Source organism: Poecile atricapillus, chromosome 3 (assembly GCF_030490865.1).
Source record: "Poecile atricapillus isolate bPoeAtr1 chromosome 3, bPoeAtr1.hap1, whole genome shotgun sequence".
Lineage (NCBI taxonomy): Eukaryota > Metazoa > Chordata > Aves > Passeriformes > Paridae > Poecile > Poecile atricapillus.
In genome coordinates this window covers 31,917,157-31,940,147 of record NC_081251.1, presented here as the reverse complement: position 1 = coordinate 31,940,147, position 22,991 = coordinate 31,917,157, and the positions used below count along the sequence as shown (strand labels likewise).

Here is a 22,991-nt window from a genome sequence, read left to right as displayed (position 1 = left end):
TCAGTAGGACGTTCATTTCAACGTCCTACTTAAATTTCAATGAAAGTGAATTCTTGTGTATAACTCAGCGGATCAAACTTCAGACTATTCAATACAAATAAGAAAAGGTAAAGATGCTCACAGTTGCATTAAAAATTTCATTCCTGAGATGGTTGTTCTTAAGTGTTTAGTATCATGACTGCTCAGTTTCTCTCCACATACTATATGATGAAAAATTAAATACAAAAATCTGGTTTGACATCGATTTCAAGCCTTCACTGTATGCATCTCTCCAGCTGGAATGCTTGTGTTTGAATCATGTTGATAATAGCTGGCTTTCCCTGTGGATTACACATCTGTGTAATCCAGCTACAACTGTTTTACACATTGCATGCAATGGATAAAGTTCTGCCTGTAAAAATGTCCATGGGCACTGACTTAAGTCATAGCTGATGACTTAATGTGAGGCCAGAAGTTCATTTGCTTTACACTGTTTTGTTGGCATACTCTGAGTGTACGTGAGTGTGATGTAATGACACTATCTGTGTAATATGGTCATGGTAAAATACCTCACAGCTTGCCAGCAGCAGCTCTTGGCATTTCCTAACAGCTGAGTATTCTGGTTTAGCACTTATGATACTCCCCAAAAATTATTTTATAGTTTTACAATCAGTTTCTGATAAAAACTAAAGTCACTGGTTATAGAACAGTCCTTTTACCCATGCAGAGTTTGCAAATGTGGCTATCAAAGCTGTCAGCACAATTTATCTATTATTTGTCTGGATAAAGAATAGTTTGCTCATATGTTTGCAAAAGAACTTTTCTACCTTGGCTCAAGGTTGAGCAGCTTATTTTCAGAGAAAGAACAAGAAAATTTGCTGGGATTTTAGCAGTAGTAGATGATGTTCCTTCCAGGATCAATCTTTGGTTCCTTTCCAAGCAGGCTTACTCTAGATAAGCACCATTCATTTCCTTATCATGTAAATTATTTACTGGAAATAAATGTGTAAGTTTTATCTGCTCCCTTTTACTTAATGTTATGTGCACGTACATAATTCTCCAATTTTGACAGTAGTGAAATGATCCTTTTTTTCTCTTTCCTGCAGAGTTTACGTGAACATCTATTTTGACTACACCTGAATTTTTTTCAATATTCTAACTTTTCCACAGGCCTTCTGTATTTCAACAGCTCAATACAGACATTATGTTTTAAGGTAAGAGTTCCTATTTAAAGTCTTCCTGTTTTATTTCAATTTGTGAGTACTTCTTTCTTTGACAACATGTTAGTTTAGGAAGATCCATGGTTTTGCATTTTCACCACTAGCAATGTGTGACTGGTTTCTGAAGCTGTTTTTTAACTGAGAGTTAAGTCTCTTGAACTGGCCCCATTTTTCAATTTCCTCTCCTTAAAGGATAATTCAATTAAGCAAATAGATTATTTTGAATTGCGGGTAGCTCCAGAGAACAAGGTTCACATAAATGAAAGGAGGTAAGGGGAATCCCTGACTTATGAACTTGCGATCCTTCTGAAGTCCACTGCTTTTTGTTTTACTTTTGTGAGTGAATTCATTCTACAAACACAAATGGTGAGGACAGGAAAATGAGATTACAGTACCCCAGGGTAGCTGGAAGATATTCCTGGAGCCATCCCAGTATTTGAAGATGGATGAATTCCATTCCTGGTACAACACGCCCCATGTCTCTGGGGAAAGAACTTTCCTTTGTTTCTGCTGAAGCTCCTCTTTGGCAAAGATATCACGGGCCCACTCTCATGCATATTTAAAAGGAGTATGGGCCCCACCAGTTTAGATACATCATTTGGAGGACAGGGAGGAGCTCTAGTGTAGGAAAGAGAACCCAGGGAAAGACACACAGATAACACAGAATACAAATTACCACAGAGTTGGTTTTTTTAATTCTAGCTTCCTGCCCCCATTCCCCTTCAACGCACTCTGTGATTACCTACTTGGAATTCCTTTCCGGTGATGAACAGCAGTTGCCAATAAAATAACCATAGGCTCATCTGGAAAACAAAAGTAGCCTGCAATAAGGGGGTAACCTGTAAATATCAGGAATAGGGCTGTCCATGCTTCATGGAGCAGGGGCTACTCACCTGCAGTTAAATGAACTTTAGTATGGATTCAGTACTGAGATCATGGTACTGAGAGCCTCCCACACTTCTTAGCAAAGGTAATTCTGTGGGGTTATTAACTAATTTGTAAATATTTCTGTAAAAGCCACAGTTTATCTAGTGTGTTTGTGAACAATTACGTCCTGTTAAACATACCTTGAGGACTTTTTTCCATCCCATTTCAGACTGTTCATCTTAGGTATTTTTAGCTTTAGTTTTTGAGCTAGTCTTGGGAAAGAAAAGTTTAAGAGGAGTAAGTAATCCCCTTGAAATTCTAATACATCTTTAGGCAGGGACCAGAGGAGGTCTGGCAAAATGGGGGTCCAGCTGTAACTCTCCTATGCTTCATGTTGATGTAAGAAGCAAGAAAGGAAAAAATATACACAAGAAAAACACTGAAAAGGAAGACTGCTAATGCTGCTAAGGTAGGAATGCAAAGCTCTTGCAGGCACCTCCCTCCTGTCTAGCCTTCACTTATCACTGTGGGGTTGTTATACAGAAGAGACAGAGTTTAATTTACATTGTTAGTTGAATAAATCCACTCTCAAAGATGTGAACTCTGTTGTTACTATCCATCTGGGAAAACCACTTAAGAAGCTTGCTGGGGGACCACTGATTACTGTATGAAGGAATAATACTCTTTTGCCAGAAATACAGGCTGCCAAAGAAGCACATTGTTTCAGCTCTCTATTCCTTTGCAGCGCAGTTACACATGCACTTGAACAATACCAAAAGCACAGGCTCAAGTTGCTTCCCCATACCCCTCCCATATGTGGGATAACTAGATTATCTTAAACCTCACCCTGAGTACTTTCCTCCTAATGAGCAGCCCTTGAACTGGGTTTTACACCCACACTTAAATTCCACCACCAGCTCTTCAACCTCTTGTGGTAGGACTTTAGGTGCAAGATAAGGCAAACTTCACTGAGAAGTTAAACACTCACTGTAGCATGATGTTCTCTCCTGGTATGCTTATTTGGCCCAGAGAATGCCAAATCACCCAGTTCTGACTCAGTTCTAAATGTGCTAATAATCTGAATCACTTATCTGCTCACAAACAGTTCTAGGAATTGCACTGCTACTCAAATTATTCCAGAAAAATAGCAGGTACCAAAAAGTGCTGCATTTTGCTTTCAGTTGCTTATAATACCTTCACTAACCTTTCGCTGCTCAGTTTAAAGTTTTCCAGACTAGGTATTTGCTGCAAATTGAATGCTAGCTAAAATGCTTCTGCTCACATTGTTAAAGAACAGTAACATGGATTATACTTTCTAATAAAGTTGCCCAGAGACTTGTAGCATAGTTTTAAATTTGGCAGCAAGTTGTGTTTTATGCCAGAGCTGTGCCTTTTGCCAACAGTCTTGAAATGCAACCAAATTTAGTGAAGCTGTGAACTTCTGACAAGCATCAGATGTGGATTGGCCTTGACCCCTGTAGCTTCATTCTCAGAACAGTACACCTCAAACTGCAGCCCTCTCGCTGCAGCACTGCCCAGTATTTCCTCTGCAGCATCAGCCAGGTTTGTCACACCAAATCAGAGCAAACTCTCAAATCACAGAATGGCTGAGGTCAGAAGGGACCTCGGGAGGTTTTCTGGTGCAACCCCATGCTCCAGCAGGGACCCTTAGAGCCAGCTGCTCAGGACTATGTCCAGACAGCTTTTGAGTATCTCCAAGGATGGAGGTTCCACAGCCTTTTGGGGCAACCCATGCCAGTGCTTGGTCACCTTCATGGCAGAAAAGTGTTTCCTGATGCTCAGAGAAACTTCTTCTGTTTTGCCTCATTGCCTCAGGTCAGTTTGTTACCAGCCTCCAACTAGACACTGCACCATGGATCACCACCTCCAGGTTCAGATATCCAGCCCTTAATACATCTCACTGCCTGCTCATCCAGCCCATACTTCCTCAGCTTCTCTGCTGATGAAGTTTGCAACACAAGATCATAGAAGGAAGAAGACAGTGGCCATTTTTCTGGAGTGTAGCTTGAAGAACTGAGCTCAGAGACACAATAAAAGATTAACAGATATAAGAGCCAATAGAGAAGAACCAGTACACAAGGGATCTCATCAGGGGTTTGGAAGGAGGGAAAACAGCAAGGGACAAGTGATGCTTGGGTAAAATCTGTAAAAATCACCAGAACAAGTTCTCCCCTCACATGCTTTCATCTAGGTAAGCAAGAAAATAACACACTATGACCACTTATGGAGTAACAAACCAGAGAACTGTGGCATTAGTTCTAGGAGTGACCATCATATACGGACAATGGAAGTCAGAAAAACCAAAGTGTGCACAACGCAAAATACACATAAAGCAAGACAAACATAACCACTAAGAAGGCTGGAAGCATCCAAAAATTTTTAAATTGTATAAGGAGTCTTATTTTAGTCCCCTTGCATGTACAAATGTCTGCGTGATCACATGTTCTTCCGATACCACTTCTTGCAACAGATGCTAAGTCAATGATTAGGGAACTTAAAATTTCACAGTAAAGACATCTACAAGCTATATGATTCATATTGTTCATGAGAATGTAATGAAAAAAGTATAATTTTTAAAATCATCTGAATAATGTTTTTCAAACACAAGCACATGACTTATTGCTACAGGAAAATTATCCATTTGGCAATTTACTTACAAAAATTTTCCAGCTGTCATTACCTACCTACAATCTCATTTTCAGGTGCCCAATTTGATGTTTAGGGTCAGATTTGCCAGAGTTTCCAAACCCAGAATAATCAAACAACAGCTCTATACAAGCACAGTTGAAAGCACTTCACTGTGCAAAGAACAGAGCAAGAAATTGGAAGACAGAATTAAACACTCACTTCAACCGTTGGCTTCAAATAAATCCCAGGTCAATAGAATTTCAGACTAGGAAAACAGTTCTAACCACAAAACTGGTTTCTCTCAAGTAGCTAAGTAAACAGCAAGCATCTTTTTAAGCTTACTTTTCAATGCTCAAAAATGAGAGTAGCTGAAGCATGAATCTCAGCAGTTTAGAGTAGCTTAGCTTAGTTAAACTAAAATGCTTTTAATGTCTTTCCCTGAACACCAGCACTCAACTTGGAACATGGAGATAATGATATGGGTAATTCTGACTGGACAAAATAAGAACGAAGCCAAGTTCACCCCACCTAGCATATAACTGGCCTGACAAAAATTTCAAGAAACTATTTGAATTCAACCATGTCCCTATGAAATAGGGAACCTCCACTGACTCCACAAACTTACTTGTTTTACACAGACAACAAAGATACAGGGATGCAAGTGAGAAGGCAAGTTAGAAATCAGGCTAACTACTGCATTCAAGTTCATTAACCGTGTATGAAAGATGGAGAATGAGAGAGCAGAATGATAAACTCAAAAAAGACTGTACATGAGTAAGTAAGGTGTAGAGCCAAAAATGAGCTAATAAATTCATCCACAGAACACTGTCCTCGCAAAACAAAGACCTGGCTTCCACAGAAGGAAAAAGAATTTAAAAGCTATATGACTTTTTAATTAAATATTGCATCATAAGCTGTCCATACAAACACATTCAACACATTGTTACAGACATTTGCTTAAAAATGTCTTCTTGACTCTGGAACCTAAGCATTCATTTGCACTGCAAATTTTGTTTGAAATCTAGAAATTTCTAGTGGTTTTATAGGATGGGAGGAAGCTGTGCAACTTCTCACGGCCTTTCAATGCCCTTTTGTAACATGAAGATATTATGACAATATTGTTTACAAAGCAGTTTAAGTTTCAGGACTGAGGAACATTTAAGTAAAAAACATACTCCATTTGTTTGCATTCCAGTACAATTTATGACCTATTTAGTGCTATTTTCTGTGAGAAACATGTCATCCTGTAATAGTGCTCTTTTGAGGTTAGCCTGTCTGACTTTTTTGTATTACAGAATTGACACACTATCTGGCATATTACTGATATAGAATGAAATAAATTTCCTGGCCTGAAGAGGCAAATATGAAGTTCTCTAGAACTAAAATAATTACTATTTTCAGTCTGCTATATAAAGTGTAGCATTCATCAAGGCCAGGTTGGATGGTCTCTGAGCTGGTCTAGTGGGAAGTGTCCTTGTCCACAGCAGCTGGGTTGGAACTAGATGATCTTTAAAGTAACTTCCAACCCAAACCATTGTATGATCCTAAATATTTAGATCCTAGAAACTCCGAAGTATTTCCTGAGAGTTCCTATAATTAATGTCATAGGTTTGGTCCAATGTATAATAATGTCTCTGTCCAGACTACCACTGCATTTCTTAAATACATGTAAAGATACGGGAAACAGGCTAGTTTTTCAAAATTGAAGTTAGGAAGAAGCCTGATGTAAACAGGCACTGTCACAGAGCTTGTTTTAAACAGTTACATCTGGAGGACAATGGGGTACAGGTTGCTAACAGTTTGCAAATTACTGTTGTGAGACATTGCATTGATATCTTTAGCTACAGAATATTTAGTTGACATGAGTATATATGTAAAGGTAAACTAAGTTCCTAAACTTAGAAATACGTTTAAACAGATACAGTTTTGTGTAAATAGTTGATGAATTTCCCTAAGGTACACCACTAAGGAAATCTCACATGTTTTAATCTTGTGTTTAGGCCAGAGTCTACACAGACTCTGCAGGCAGGAAGCTCAGGCTGGCCAGAGCATGATGCTCTTCCTCTAAGTGGATCCTCACAACTAATGGGGAATAAATACTCAGCTGAAGCAAACTAGTCTGGTTCCCATTACCCTTACCCACTCAGCTTACAGTAGAAGATAACCTGGTCCTGACAATGGAACTTTTAAGGATCATCTAAAACCATGAAACTGCAAATGGACAGTTGTATGATGTGGATCCGACTATTCTATTAAAATAAACCATCTGTTTATGCAGTACATTCAGCCCTACTGCTGCAGATATACAAGAACTCTTTATTTTAAAAATGGCAATAGTTTTCTTTCCTGCCACTGCTGTATTACTTACCTAATGATTGTTTGGGTAAAGTCATACCCCAAAGAACTCTAGAGAGTTACATAATGACTAATAAGCATTAACAAGTAAGAAAGAAGGGAAGACAAAAAAATAAAAAAGGCAGGTAAGTCAAGTCTGTCTCATTTGCTAGAAATTGGATACTTTTAAATCCAGATAATCTTCTGTTCATATATATTCATGTATGAACGTTGCTTATCTATCTTTTTAAGCATCATGCATTGCAAATAGCACTGCTTACTCTCCCACAGGAACATCAACTGTGAGTCTAAAAGAAAAAAAAAACCTAAGGGAAAAAACAAACGGGAAAATATAAACAAGCGAAGAAACAAGCTGGCTGTCTGAATCTAGGCTGTGGCTAGCAATTACTCTCAAAACTGAATAAGGAATCCCTAAGGAATGGTGTACATTACCCAGTTTCCTTTTGTAACCACAGGGTTGCACAATTCCAAATGCAAATTTGTTAAAAACAAGCAAAATCAAGCCTGTCAAAAAACTACATCAGACCACAACTGACAGAACAATCATCTTCAAGATTACATCCTCCCCTAACCAGACGAGCCTAGAAAACAGACATTTTCATCATAGCTCTGAGCAGGCATTATTGAGTTAAGCAGAAAGGATTTACTTTGAAATGGTGGTGAAAGGTAAATAAAATGGCTGTTGTCTCACTCTTACTGTTTCAAAGCTGTCGTTTGCAACATCAGCTCCCCTCTGATTTCCAGAAGTAGATGGGGAAAGTCAAAAAACTGGAAGAAGCACCTTTGTGAACCCAACTCACTGCACAGAAGTTCTTTAGGGGTACTGAATAAGCAGCACTGAAGAAAGACTATTATAAAAAGCGTTGTACCAAAATAAAAAGAATTTTTTTAAAATCAGACTCCAGTACCTCTCATAATTCTCAGGAACCAGGACTGCAAAAAGCAAGAATCTGCTTCTGTTCATATGCTAAAATACATGTGTCATGTTATCAATGTAAAGCTTTAACCAGTGACCAAAACTACATTCTATTTAAAAATCAGTGGGGAAAATATGAATTACTAAATTAAGGAAACCCCTGCTGTTTGTTTATAAGAAAAGTCTGGTATTTCAGTTTCCAGAAGTACTATATTAAGAGGAATTAAAAATCATGTATGTTCTGCTTTATTCATTTGCTATGCAAAACTTGTAAAAATGAAAATGAACAGTTTCTTCATCTTGCTGTAAAGCTTGCTTGATTTTTCACTTTTTTTTACTGAATGTTTTGGAAGTCAGATTCTTTCAAGACAAGAATGTATTACAACCTCAAAAATCAATTCTGTTCAAAGTCTCTGGTCTTTAAAGAGTGTGTTCAGTTTCTCAGCAGGAAAAATAGAAATGTCACAAGGGACTACTTAGATGTCTCTTCTGCATTTGCAGCTATCCTGCAAATGTGCACCACAAGTACATGCATTTTTTATGCTAAGTAATGTAAAACCTTAATAAGAATTCTGAAGTGTTATTCTACCCGACCTGAAAAACAATACAAACAGATACATTTAATTAGGTAGCCATCTGATCCCGTACACTGCAGAATGCAGTCAGGCTACTCTTAAAGCACTTGTAATCCTGAATCGTCTACAGAAATATACAACGTATACTTCCCATAGAATACATGTGTTGTCATGTAATTATTAAATACACTCATCTAGTCCCCACCCTACTAGCTTCCACTGAACAAATCTGATTCAGAAAAGGCACTGGTAAAACTTGTTAAGATTGCAAAACACTGCAGCATTGCCCACCATCATGCTAATAAAAAACACTTACCAAGCACATGCAGTAGTGACTTGTTAAAGTCAGAAGGTCTTAAATAACTCATTCTTAATTCTGTAGGTTTTTTTTCTATTAACATCACATTTTATTAAAAAAATAGGTTTCCTATATTCAACATGTATATTAGCTTGCCGTATGTGACTGAAGATCTTGAGACCATTAACACTGAATGATAGTAAATCCAACACTTACTTCACAGCTTTGAAAAAGGGTAAAAAAGGGAGGATGAAGGGGGGGACAGGAAAGAGAAAGGAAAAGAAGAAAGCACCAGGCCATTCCCAGTAAGAGAACAAAATAGTTCTACAGCATCAAAATATGAACCTGCATGACAAATATTAGAAAAAGGAAAACTACTGTAGCAATGAAATGTGGATATATTTCATATAATTAAAACATACCATTAGGAAGGTCTAGACTAGGAAGGAATACATTCTATATGCAATTGTCTTTCCTCTATTTCAAAGAAATTATTTTCCTTCCCTCTCTTGTATAAACTACTACTCCAATATGTCAGTTGCACTGAAGCCAGATACACAAGACCCTGCATTTCCACAATCTGGAACTACTTTATCCCTATTTTTCCCCACCAGTGGCAAGAATACTGGATAAAAATTTGAAGGAGGAAACAACTCGGAGATGTGCACATTAAGTATTTAATTTATAGTCCAGGAAATTGCCCCCACATTCTTTCAACAAGAAAACTGCAGGAGTCATCTCTAACAGAACACATATATGTGGTGCTTACATATTCTCCATGGGGCCCAGGGTTTATGCGAGAGAAAGCAGGGAATGTACAACTCCCCCAAAATCCCACAGGTTATCTGTACAAAAGATTAGCAGCCCACAGTTGTATTGCTCTATGTACAACCACTCTGCCTTGGTGAGAGAACCCCCCAGTAATCGGAGGGTGTCACAGAGAGTCCTCTGTGCAGGAATGCCCTGGAAGTAATGTCATTAGCAGCTGTATTTTCAGGGTTTAGTGAGAATGAAAATTCATGGAGGCCATGAAGCACTGGGTTAGACTTGATGTTGTGTACAAAAATAAAATCTCAAGGGGCCCAGAGTTCAGCTAATGAACTCTCTGCTGCTTCTCTTTGGGAGAAGGGAATGGTAAATGACACTCCCAGTAGAAAAATCAGGAGAGAAAATACTATCTGCCAAGAGAGATAGAAGATCCTGCTCTACTCCCACAAATTCCTTCCTGGGAAGTGGCACTTTCTGGTTCCCTTCAAAGATATCTGCATTAGTAGAAAAATGGAGATATATATCCTTGTACAAATCTTTTCTTACTTTCTTCGCTTCAATGCCAAAGCCTTTCTAGAAGAGCGATAAAAGGCTACATTTGCAGTTTAAGCAACAATGACATTTTAGATTGTTGTAAAATGAAAACACACTGGAAATATCCAAGCAAGTCCCTACATTAGTCTGATGCTACCTAAAGCCAAGAACAAACAAGCAAGCAATGAACACTGGTATTTTGGTTTTTTGCATGGATATTAGAAAAAATAGTAATCATACACTTTTTTTCTTTTTAAATGTTCATTACTTAGATAAAGCACATATGAATGTAACATTCAGAATTGTAACATAGAAAATGTTATGTGGGCAATCTGCTATTCCAAGTACACTTACCAAAATACAATTTTATAATGAAGAAAGTCTCAAAATACACCTGTACAACAATTGGGATCCACAAAATATGATTTAATAGAGTCACTCAAGATCACTTAACTGAAACCACTTTTATAATACTATTTGAAGAGTTACCTCTGGTCAAAGAGCACTCTCCCCCTTTCCCTAGCCTGTCCCACTAAAGCAAGGGTGGAATTGTAATTGCAATGCATATCTTCTAAACCCCCAAATCTGAAGCGGTCCTATGAACTATGACACTGCCTACACTTAGATACTGGGAGGATGGGAATCACCCTCTCGGAGGCCATGGTACATTGAGACACTTACCCATATTATTGTTTGTAGCGCAAGCTGAATAATCTTGTAAGGGAAACTAAATAGGGGCAAAATATGAATTAATTATCTCACTACCAAATCATTCCCTATGTGTTACTTAAGCATGTAACATTAAAACTTAACTGAAAGAGAAAAAGGTAACCATTTCAACCTATATTTTCTTTATTTCCTTTATGTTTAGAAGTTGCTATTTAAGTTCTATTAACAGAAATACATAACCAAAGCTCCCTATCAAGTGGAAAAAAAAGTAATTACAAATGCTGAAAAAGTTGGCCTCATTAACATATGTACAGACTCACTTAATACACATCTTTGTGGGAATTAAACCATTTTATGACACACATTTATACAGGCATTAAACATTCCCAAGTAACTTTGAGCAGAGAACACGCCAAATCTTTAGTCTGGGCAGACAAAAATGTAGGTTTCAGTTTTGATTGTGGAGCTAACATGCAACAGATACAACATTCAGTCTGAGCTGTTGTTGGTAAGTTGTTCTGTCTTTTCCTGCAAAATTGAATTTGGGTCTTTCTGTCCCTTCTTGTCCTTATTCTGCTGTTCCTGGAGCGTCAGGATTATTTGTCGTATTTCCTCTCTTTTGGTTTTCATTCTTGGGCGTGGAAACCAGTCTGTTAAGTTCATTGGTAGTTCAAAACTCAAAATGGGATTCTGGAAAAAAAGATCATTTGGATATTAAAGAGTTATAGCCTAAATGATTGAAAGAAACTACAGTGAGGAAAAGTACATGTTTTCTCACTTCATTCCATGAGCATCAAACAAAATTTCTACAATTTCTCTGTTTTGTACATGCATAATTATGGTAAAATCAATCAAGCTTCAGTGTGTTACAGAATAAAATTCATCCAGATCACAGTCCTGATTATAAGAATGCCTGAACAATCTACTGTGTTTGCTACATCTTTTATACCAAGCATTTGTCTGCATAAATGTGTAAAACTCTTCTAATCAAAAAAAAAAAAAAAAAAGCAAGTGAGGGAGAAAACTGCTGTAAAGATACAGGACATTTTTTAAGAATCACTAGCATCAAAATCTAGAGCTTATCAGGAATCCAAAACATTCCTCGTCTTATACATAACCTTTAGGATCATGACCAACTAGGCAAGAGAGATTTAGTTTTCACCCTAGAAAACAAAGCCCCTGCCTACTGCCAGTGCTTTTTATACTTCCATTCTGTTTTCTGGCTAGGTATCATTCATCCAAATAATTATGATAATTATTATTACGAAGCATTATCTACTCCTCTTCAGTGATACCATACAACAATTGCACCCTAACCAAATGACAATTTGGGGAACACTGCTGTCTCTCAAAGAAATTCCTCCCTTTCTGTACTCCAGTTTACACCATCAGGGTTCTTTAAGAGTGAATTACATTCATCACTGAGGTAAGATCAGCAAGGCTGCTTGTGAGAAAAAAAACTAGTGACGTTCTGCACCGGAACATGTCAGTGCCTAATGCTGCAGTAGCAGCATTTTTCCGTCTCTTCAGTGCGGGGAGGACGAGCGGGGCTGCGCTGCGCTGCCCCTCGCCCCGCAGGCTCGGGCGGAGCCGGCGCTGCCCCTCCCGCAGCGGCCCCTGGCGGCCCGCAAGGGCACGGCCGGCTCGGAGCGCGGAGCAGCCCCGGCCGTGAGCGCCCGCCGGGCCGCTCCTCGCGGTTCAGCCGCCCTGACAAGCCAGGCTCTCTTTCGGAAGATACACATCGTCATTTCAGTACTTAAAACAAATACACAAAGAACAAAAATATGTGCCTGAACTGTTCACAAACATCAGATTAAGCACCTGCTCCCACATGCTGTCCATCAATTTGTAGACCTGGTGCAAAATGAGACTGTGGATAATTTTCCAAATACAAAGCAGCTGAAATAGTTTGCTGAGTAACTTCAAGACAGTTTAGTACTGTGCAGCCAGCTCACGTTTTCCCTCCCCACTGGAGTTACTTCTGAGAATATCCTATGATTTGCTCTCTAACACATGCACATGTCGTGCCCATTCTCTGGCAGACATAGCTGCTGCACACTGCTGGATAGGCAGGACAAGGGATTCAGCCTGACATAATCCAGCCATCAATTTGCAAGAAGCAATGGGTTAAGATTAATAAAATTTGGCTGCTCCTCGTACTCCCAGGGAACAGAACAGGAGGCACTTGATTATAGTTCTAAGCTCTCAGGAACTCATAGGTAAAGCAAAGCTTTTGCCTTCCATTTGCATGAATGCACTCTGCTAAAGCCTTACTGCTCTGGTGTAATATATGAATGGAGGAAGGGCTGAGGAGCGGATAAGCTGCCAGTTTTTCCAGGTAAGGGTTTAGAACAGGGTTTAAAACTACACAAGAGTTTAGAACAATGCTCTAAAGCACCAGGGATTCTAAAGTGTTACTACTGTCCCATGCAAGCAGCAAACTCACTTGACATCATTTCTTCTCCCAAACTAGACCAGAAGGTGTTAATGCCTCCACTTGTGAAAGGAGCTGTAACTTTAAGACCAAGTCAGCTTGCAAGTAAGTAAGCATTTAAACAATTCCTTCAATGGAAACAAGATTTGACATTTAGCTGTAATGATTTCACTTACATATTTTCTTACAAGTTAAAAATATCCCCAAAAGAAACATAAACCCCCTACCTGTGTCACATTTCTGAATTTAGCCAGTCACAGTTCTCATAGGAAAATGATCAAGCTTTTTGTACTGCATTTGTAATTTAGATTTTGAACTCAAGTTCTTACTGGATGATTTTAAAGGGTACCCAGCAGAAGAACAGAAAGGAAGACTAAATGGGTTTTCCTTAGATTCCCACAGAAAATTTTATGGCTTAGAATATCTTTTATGTATGTAAAAATAAAAAGGATAATTAGTTTACTTTCAAAATGTTACTCTGTGTTTATGTATAAACTACTTTGCAACACAATCTCATTAATAGGTATTGGGCAGCACTAGGAGCTTTTTATAATTGTAATAATTTCCACAGCTTATATTTGATTGCTGCAGGAATCAAAAATAGCTTCAAGAACATACATACCTCAAAAAAGCTCTCCACATACTGCAGGATGTACACTCCACAATCACTGAAGTTGTTCTGCTGTGGCACTTTTGGGTTGGAACCTTTCATGACATCTTTGGAAAAGCTTCTTTTGCTGCCTTTCCTGACTTCCCATTCCACCTCTAAATATCTACAATAAAAGACCATGCAAATTGAAATATTTTTTAATTCCTTGAAGAATTAAAAACAACAACAAACCACAAAAAAAAAAAAAAAAAGAAAAAAACAAAACAAACAAACACCAAACTAAAGAAAGCCCAAGCATCAGATAGAAAACTTACTCCCTTAGTGTTTTCACAACATTTGACCGGGAAGGGCCTCTCAGTGAGTCCATAAGTAAAATGCAGGGCCTAACAGAGAACACAAGTTTTAAATACACAATATTTTACAGCAGCTTGAAAAACACAGCATTACACAGAAATAGTTTGTGAGATGGCCTTAACAAAACTAGATCAATACTCCAAAGTTCTGCCAGAACTGCTGTAGCCTCCTAATTGGGATATCTAAAGAGCAAGTTATCTTTATATTTAACCATACACTAAGTACACTTAGGAAAGTGCTTAGGAAAATACAGTACTGTCAGACAATTTGTTGCAGTTGCTTAAGACACCTTCAGGTGTCTAATGCTACTTAAGAGCACAATATATCTGAGATACTGGCAAAGGAAAGTAAGGCACAGAGCCCTCAAACGTCCTGCTGGAGTAGCAGCTTGAGGCTGGATGGAACACTCCACAGCATGCTAGAAGACATTAGGAAAGCACGTTCAATAAGTGATCCCAGCCTGAATCTGAAATGCAGCCGGCAGTTATACACAAAACACGCACCAACTCTATTTGGAAGACTTTAAAAAGTAATGTATCTATAACCAAGTATTTTCTAGAGAACCAAGTCTGCTCAACTCCTCTCCTGCATACTACAGACGCTTTAGATCATTTGATCGACAGCAGTCTACCTTTTCAGAAGACAGAAGCACAGCAATCTTATATGCCACCCTATATGCAAGTTGGATTCCTACATCAAAGCTAACTCATACCAGAGTTCAAAATTTCAGCATTATATGCAGTATGTATTTTAAGGGATAAATACAATTACTTTTCACAAATCTCTGCTTTTTCTTATCTAACAATAACATATATACATTCAAAGCATCATTTGAAGAAACTTCAAACTAGTAAATTCAGACAAAATATCTGCATGCATTTATGTATAGGTGTGTTTGCATTTATAAACTAGTTTACACATATGCAAATTTTTAGGCATAAGCATATAATCACTTGAATAATATTTGCTTGTGCTTGTTTTAATTTCTGATAAAACTACTTATATAGGTGTTGCTCTTTAAAAAAACCATTAAACGCTCTTTAAAATGCTCTTCTAAAAATGTACTTTGCAGGGGGAAGAAGTGACAACCTTTTCAAAGTAATTTCTGTTTTATAGAGAAGTATTTTTAAAATATGCTAATAGTAAAGTATTTAAGTGCCTTTAATGACTTTTGATACTTAAGCATCAAAGATGTTATGAAATTTCACACTGGATTAAGATACTGTCTGCTGGAAAGTATTATGTACACATGATCTGTCATCAAAATGGGACACATTTAGCTAAGCTATAAGCAGAAGCTCATAAATATTCTTAAAACACAGAACACAGATGGACTTTTCCTTGAAAGTATATTGTCATATATTCCGTAACACCTCTTCATCTGTAATTCTATTCTACCTCCAAAGAATGTACTGTGAGTGTACTGTGAAAGTCTTCACCTTTCTAGCAAACCTTGTATCCACAAGAAAGAAAATATAAAAATAGATAAATTATGAGAAAAATATAAAGGAAACTGTCAAGGTAGCAATACTAGTAACAGTATTTCTGCATTTTGAATCATGTATCTGTTACACCATAATGCAAAGATATGCAGTCAATATTTACTAAGAAATTATTCCTGGGTATCAAATATTAAAAAAAAGAAAAGTTTTCAAATCCAGGACAGGTAAAAAATTTTTTAAAAGTGTGGAACACTTTTTTGTAAGAGAAAAAAGTACAGAGAGAGACAATAAAGAGGAACAGCTACAACACATTTAGATAAGAGAAAGGGGCAGTTAAACATTAATCTGCTTTTTAACATAGGATACATTTGAACATGCTTCTGCATCTTGTTTTTGTAGGAATCCGAGTCCAAAATACCAAAGAACAGCCTTATTGGAAGAAACAATCTTCATTTGCTTGATGCAGCACAAAGGCTTAACAGAAACCTAAAAAGCTATTATTTCACCAGTAGTTTCATTCATTAAATTTTCTGCTCACTAAAGATTTTAATATCAAGTACAAAGTTCTCTCTCAAACCCTAACAGCATGCTGACTGAAGTATTTGAAGATTCATGTATGACTTCCTCATAATTGCTGTCTTTTATATTTCATAAACTTCTATGAAATTTCCACTTTAACTCTTTTAATACTTACTGTTTGCAGATAGTTGGCTTCAGGTACCACTGTCCCATTTCTGAATTACAGTTATCATCTACAAGGCCACCATCATCACTACTGTCTTCCTACAGAAGCAATGTAGTTACAGGTGTTTAAAAGCTAATACTGTTTTTTTTCAAACAGATGCAATGGAAACTATTGTTACACTTAGCATTTTCATTCAAGACCAATAACTTAGTTTAATAAAGAAATGATAGCTTTGATCTGAAATTATTCACAGTCTGTTAAATTGACCAACTTTTAGTCACACAGTTTCTGAAATTCATGCTAGAATGACATGGATTGAACACTGCTATTTATTTAAGGACTGTGAAACTAGAAAAATGCAACCAGTATTTTCAAAACACTGCTAGCTTAGAAAAGGTGAATCTTCATTATTTGGTTGTAAGTCAAATTATCAATACTTTTCCTTGCCAGTGAATACTAGAAACTTACTTGGCAGTTTCATATATGTTATCTTACAGGTGAAATGAGACAAGATCTGCAACAAGCTCAGAAATAGTATTTTTGCTCCAAAATGCAACAACTTGATTCTTAGGGCAATGAAAATTAAACAACTATGATACAGAGGATTAAGGATTGCAAAAACAGTCATACCACAAGCCTGGAAATATCCTCTGGCCTTTTGACTTCAAAATTGATTGCTATGACGGTTATGGAAATTTAATGAACAAAAGCACTAAGTTGTTGTACCTAAAAGAATCCCAGTGAGCCATAGTTTCTTACCCTTCCATTGAATTCAATATTACTACCACAGATCCCTGCATTATGGGGAAAGATGTGCTTTCCAAAAATGGGAATCCCAGTACCAGCATGACTTATTAACATTTTTGTGTGCATTGTGTACATTTCATTAACACACAGGATCCTGGCACTGAAATCCTCAAGATATGCCATGAACATGTTACCATCTTAGAAACCACTGCTTAGCTCCTCGTACACTCATTTTTGTTGCAGCTTCAATTCCTTTTTTGGCAGATGAAAAGGTTGGCCCACCCAGCTTGTCATGGTTATTTCTACACTTGCTTTGTGCATTCTAGAAAATATCAGTGACAGCTTCAGCCTGAATTAAGTTCTAAGCTACATGGCAACTAAGGAGCTTGGAATTTGTTCCTTTTCTCAAGGAATGCAGCTGGCCATGTCTTTGCTTTCCTGCCTTCATGCCATGTATTTCAGACTGGAAATACTGTAATACATATTCTCCATCTCCTGGAATCTCTAAATGCTACAAAACAGACAAGCAGTTCCATCAGGCAAAACTCAGAATGTTTGCACAGGTGGCATGACAGGAGAGGTGGGCTAAGTCCAGCTGAAAAGCATAGCTGGGTTTCAACATCAACTGGAGCTTTTATATGTGTGTACACATATACATAGCTACTTGAAGTCATCACAGATAGCTGCAGACTGAAAAGTAATTGTTCTGGACTCAGAGGCCCAGAAAAGGTCATGCACCTGGAACCTGAACAGGAAGGCCAAATATGAAGAGCAAATATGTAGCTTCTGGCCTGCTTGCACTGAACTTACACTTGCAGAAGCAACAGAATAATGCCCTCATAACCAGCACCGAGTCAGTCAGGGACATTTTAATATTCAGTCTTTCCATAGCTTTAAAATCTAAATGTTTTCCAAAATGAACAAGGACCATACTTGATTTTAAATCCATGCTGTGTAAATCTGATTAGGAGAAGCACCAATGAAACAAAACAATAGAGTAGGACATACTTATAAGTGTCTGGTTATATCCAGGAAATGCAGCTGAAAGAAGGGAAACTTGTTCTTGGGTTTAATAGATGAACATGGAGTGGGGGAAGCAAAAGATAGAAGTGTACTGACTTTCAGTGTTCCCACTAAAACCACTGTGTAATATTGTCATTACACAAAAGACTCACAAAATTACATGCAGTTTTCTATTAACAGTTAAATGAAAAAAATGTATAATCCTCTCTGTCAGCTAACCTGCAGATTTTTGTAGGTAACCAGTGCTTTGGACTTGATACTTGCATAGACAATGCACATTCACAATCTGTACACTGCTTTTAAGCTGTCCATTAAAATACAACACAACAGTTCACATTTCCTAAATAAAATTGCTAAATTCTTTACCTGGTTATCTTGGTCTTCAGAAAAATCTATAAGCTCATCTTCATTTAGTTTACTGCCATCAGCTGAGTCTTCACTATAGTTTAGTCTGATTTTGTGCAATCCATCTGTATCAATCATAGACAGCAGGATATTTAAACATCAGATACTATGTCCTCACTGAAGACCAAACTCATTTTAAATACTTCAGATTTCCTCAGGATTGCTCACAGTAACTGTGATACAGCTAACATACAATAATTTACTTATGCATGAGCAAAAGTGAAAAGCTTTGTATAAGTAGCACAACAGAAACTATTTCTTATTGTGTGAAATGCCTAAAAAAATTAGAAACACCCACTATGAAATTTCCCATAGTTCCATGGAGCCTTTATAACAGTCTAAATTGGTACGGCTACCAAAACAGGCACTCTGATATGCTCTCTAAAATAACCATCTATTCCTATCCCTAGCTGGTTCCTTTCATAACACCAGATACATCCATACACACAGTGGATCACACTGAAAAAGGTGAGCTTATTATTTTTTAACTGGAATAATTTCCTCCATCAGTTCACTGTGCAGTTATATGAAGACCTGTGTTGGTAAAAGGGAAAAGGCACAGCTTGGGAACATATTGGTAGGCCAGACAGAATGAAGGATCAGCTCTCCTGGGAGCAGCAGCTTAGAAACATTTCACAGTTTGTTACATAAAAAGATTATCTGTAAATTCACTCCCAATGACCTTTATATATTTAGTCTCATACTTAGTGGGAAACAGCATCAGAAGGAAAAAAAATGTTCTAACTATACCTGTACTAGAAGCAAATACAGACTGCTACAGGCTCACTAGTCTTACTACTACCATACAAGACTTCGAAACAGATTTTGATGGGAAAAATAGTAAACTGTGGAAATAAATGAAGAATAAGTAATTCATGCCAGAAAAACTCAAAATCTTCCTAGAAAGGGCCTACGTAATATGTCTAAACAATGGCAAAAATAAAAGTATTGGTTATGGTGTCACTGAAGGACATATTGCCTATTAAAGGAAACTAGGATTTCTATAAGAACAGTAAATAGGGCAGTGAAGTAGCAAGTGGGAAAAAAAAAAAAGAAGAACATCTGCATTAGAGAATATTTCAAAAGAGATGTTAAGGTAACACTTTGTAAAGAGGTCACCAGTGGAGCTCCACAGGGACAAACTTGGGAATTAATCTTGCTCAATACCTTTGAAAAGACCTTAGCATAAGAAGTAGGTCATATACTAATGTGACTTACTACTGACAGATTTCTAAAAAATAAAAATCGGTATTGAGACAAATCACATTTTGTTCAAAAACTGAGCATTGAAAAAGCCATGAGATAAGTAATAAAAATAAATATTTTGGATTATTTCAAAGTTATTTAGGTATGAACTTCTACAGATTCACAAGTTTAACACCAGGATTTAGTCTGTGATCAAGCCATCTCAGTTTAGACTCCTGTGTATAGTTAGCATCTACGGTCTCCATGTTAGTAAACCATAATCAGAGCACAGAGCTACTTAACTAAACAGCTACTCTATATCTGCTTTAGGATGAGAAGAAGTAGTCTCTTGGCTTCACTGACTAGACTATCAGAGGCACATGCGGTCTTTTGAGATATCCTTGGATATCCAGGATTTACGGATGGATTTGCACAGTCAAGATCCACACCCTTCCAGAACTGCTCAGATAACCCAAGGCAGAATGCCTGTCTTCCATGTGGTTGAAATGGGCATTTAAATACAGTGCATCTAAATTTAACTTCCTAAACATATCCTTAGGATCAAGCTCACTCTTAATTCAGGACTCTGCCCCTGAGAACATCTACTTTAATGAAACAGTGCATCATCTTCAACAGCAGAGCAAGAGAGTCTGAGCATTCAAGTCAGAAATGACCATCAGCTGCCAATACAATGCAGCCAGAAAAAAACCCACAAGAAATGTAATCCTAGCAAAAATCAGTCATAAAATAAATTCCAACTAATTACAGAAAAGCAACAGTAGCAGCATCCAAGACATGAGACCACATCATACAGCAGCAATATCATAAACACTAACAATCACACATAAAATGAAAAGACTCAAACAAGAGCACATCTATGTGCACCCCCAGAACGTCTCACAGACCTTCGAGGAACAGTGACAATGTTACCACAAATGAATACATTTAGAATAGAAATTCGTACTGTTTATACCCACAAAGATATTGAAGTTGTAATGGCCTGCAGAATACAGATTAAAACCACAGGACGGGTAATATTTTCAGAACTTGTACTATAAGGTATACAATTCTTTACTGTGTAAACTAAGTCAGTAGGAATACTACTGGTGACTAAAGTAAAAGCTTTTGCATAATCAGATGTTTCCTAGTCTATGCCTTAAGAAGATCCAAATGTTGCAGTGAACAGAGAAAATAACCTTTTTCTAACTCCTTCACCTGCCCTTAAAAGTATGCCAGCTCCTTTGTTCACTTGGGTACAAACACTGTTGCAGATTGGTGAGCGCAGTCTCCACAGCAGCGATGAACTGAGAAAGCCTCTCTAAATATAACACAGTCGTCATGGAGGAGGGTTTTTTTTTTTAATAATTATTTTCTACTTATTCCTTTTACATACCTTCTTATCAGGACATTAAAGAAATGAATAGTGTTGAAGCAAAATATCAAATGATAAAAGATATTAAATTATAAAAGATATTAAGGCTGCTCACATAATCTTAGGTCAGTTTTCACCTGCACAACGTTATAAGGATCCAAGGTCAATTACTATTCCTTCCATAACAACTGCAATCTTGAGGGATGCAAAGTGGTATCTACAAAATTACTTTGTTAAAAAAAAACCTCACAGAACTGAAAAATTAATCTGATTTAGGAAAAGTGTTTTACCTCCAGTCCTTTGCCATGAGAGCTATGTCAATAGCCACAAAAAGCTTTTAAATGCAATGGCTATGAATTACGTATACTGCAAGCACTTGAACTTAAGCCACAAACTTTTGAAGTATGAAGTTTACATCACTGCAGAAGTAGTAACAGATCTGAAATCTCCAAATATTTCATTAAAATGTGCATATTTCTACAATTACATACCCATAGATTGGCTAGCAGCTGTGAATTCACCCTGTATACCATTTTCATCCAGAGTTCTATGGTCTAGTTTATGGCATGCCAATTCCACAGTGTTTGGTTCTTCCACGTCACTGTCTATTTGATTCAGTTTTTTGAAAGCACTTTTTCCCCTACAAGGACTTCTTCTACAACATGAAGATTCGCTGTCCTCTGTTTCAGTGTTTGGGTCGATTAAAGCTGTACTGTACTTTTTGGTAAACGTCTTCTTTGCTGTGGACTTGGAAGGCGAGTTTTGTGCATCTAATTCATTTGGCAAAGGAGATGGTGTGCTGCTCTCTCCATCTGAAGAGGAAGATTTAATCGGCATTGCAGCATTTTCAAGATAATGGGGATTTGGTTCATATTTGGGTTTTTCTAAACCAGGAAAACAGATAACAGCCAAAAACCAGTGGGCGCTGTAAAGGAAAAAAAACATTAAAAACTCGTAATTACGCTAATGCCCCCATAATTATTCAAAGATAAACTATACTAGTTGTTCACTTTTCTTACCAGATTTTACTCAAGCCTTCACAGGCTTCTGTAAAAGTACAACTTCTCCATGCAAATAATCATCAACAAATTAATTAATATGATGCAGTTAGTTGAAAGCAGGTGCTGTCTTAAACATTTATTTCAATTTGCTCACTCTTTATACATTTTTTTCTTTCTCTGAATTGAAGCTTATTTTTTTTTTTAAATTTTCATCATTAATGCATGAATTTGAGACTGCAGAGTTCATGTTTATGGCTGTTGGAAGTTTTCTAGTAGTTCAGCACTAGCAATACAAGTAGTCAGATCTATGGCTGAATTGCCCATACTCTTCCACCTATGAGATCTTACAACTGTATTTAACACCTCACATTTTTAAAGAAATCTTGTCAACAATGAGTTAAAGAAAGAGAAAAAGAGAGTGCTTTTAATGCCATCACAGTGACTCTCTGCTGTCTTCCTCACCCTTCACAGAACTCACATTATAACTTTCCCAAATCAAAACCAGTTATATCCTCCAACACAAAGTGTAAGTTTTTCAACAGCTTCCTCCTATTTCCTCGCTTCTTTAGGCTTCACTGATTTGCCACTCAATCAGAACTAGAGCAGCAGCAAATTCAGGGACTGAGGCATTACAAGTGGATTTTGATTGTCCAATTAAATTTTCTGAAGGAACTTTGATTGTCTACAGCAAATAACAAAACAGAAGCTTGCTATGTATTATACAGGTGAAGTCACATTTCAATGTGTTTTAGGAGACAAAGAAAAAGCAGTAGCTAAAAATGCATGTCCAACTGCCATACTAAAAAGATAATTAGATGGTTATGAAGCCTAAACTCCATCAAAACTTATTGGCAGTTAAAAGTAAATGGCCACTGAAAGCAGCATGTGTGGTATGGTTTGTCT

General features: G+C 37.3%; 1 protein-coding gene across 5 annotated transcripts in view; it reads right to left on the bottom strand.

The window, feature by feature from the left end:
* Positions 1-10,995: 10,995 nt before the first annotated feature.
* SENP6 (SUMO specific peptidase 6) overlaps positions 10,996-22,991 on the bottom strand; it is a 72,068-nt gene continuing 60,072 nt past the window's right edge. For all 5 annotated transcript variants that reach the window (XM_058835389.1, XM_058835390.1, XM_058835391.1 and 2 more), the window contains 6 exons: positions 21,579-22,012; positions 18,492-18,595; positions 16,365-16,453; positions 14,189-14,257; positions 13,887-14,037; positions 10,996-11,520 (listed from right to left, as the gene is read on the bottom strand). In XM_058835389.1, the coding sequence (XP_058691372.1) occupies positions 11,320-11,520; positions 13,887-14,037; positions 14,189-14,257; positions 16,365-16,453; positions 18,492-18,595; positions 21,579-22,012 (1,048 nt within the window). In that variant the 3' untranslated portion in view covers positions 10,996-11,319. The remainder of the gene's footprint in view (positions 11,521-13,886; positions 14,038-14,188; positions 14,258-16,364; positions 16,454-18,491; positions 18,596-21,578; positions 22,013-22,991) is intronic.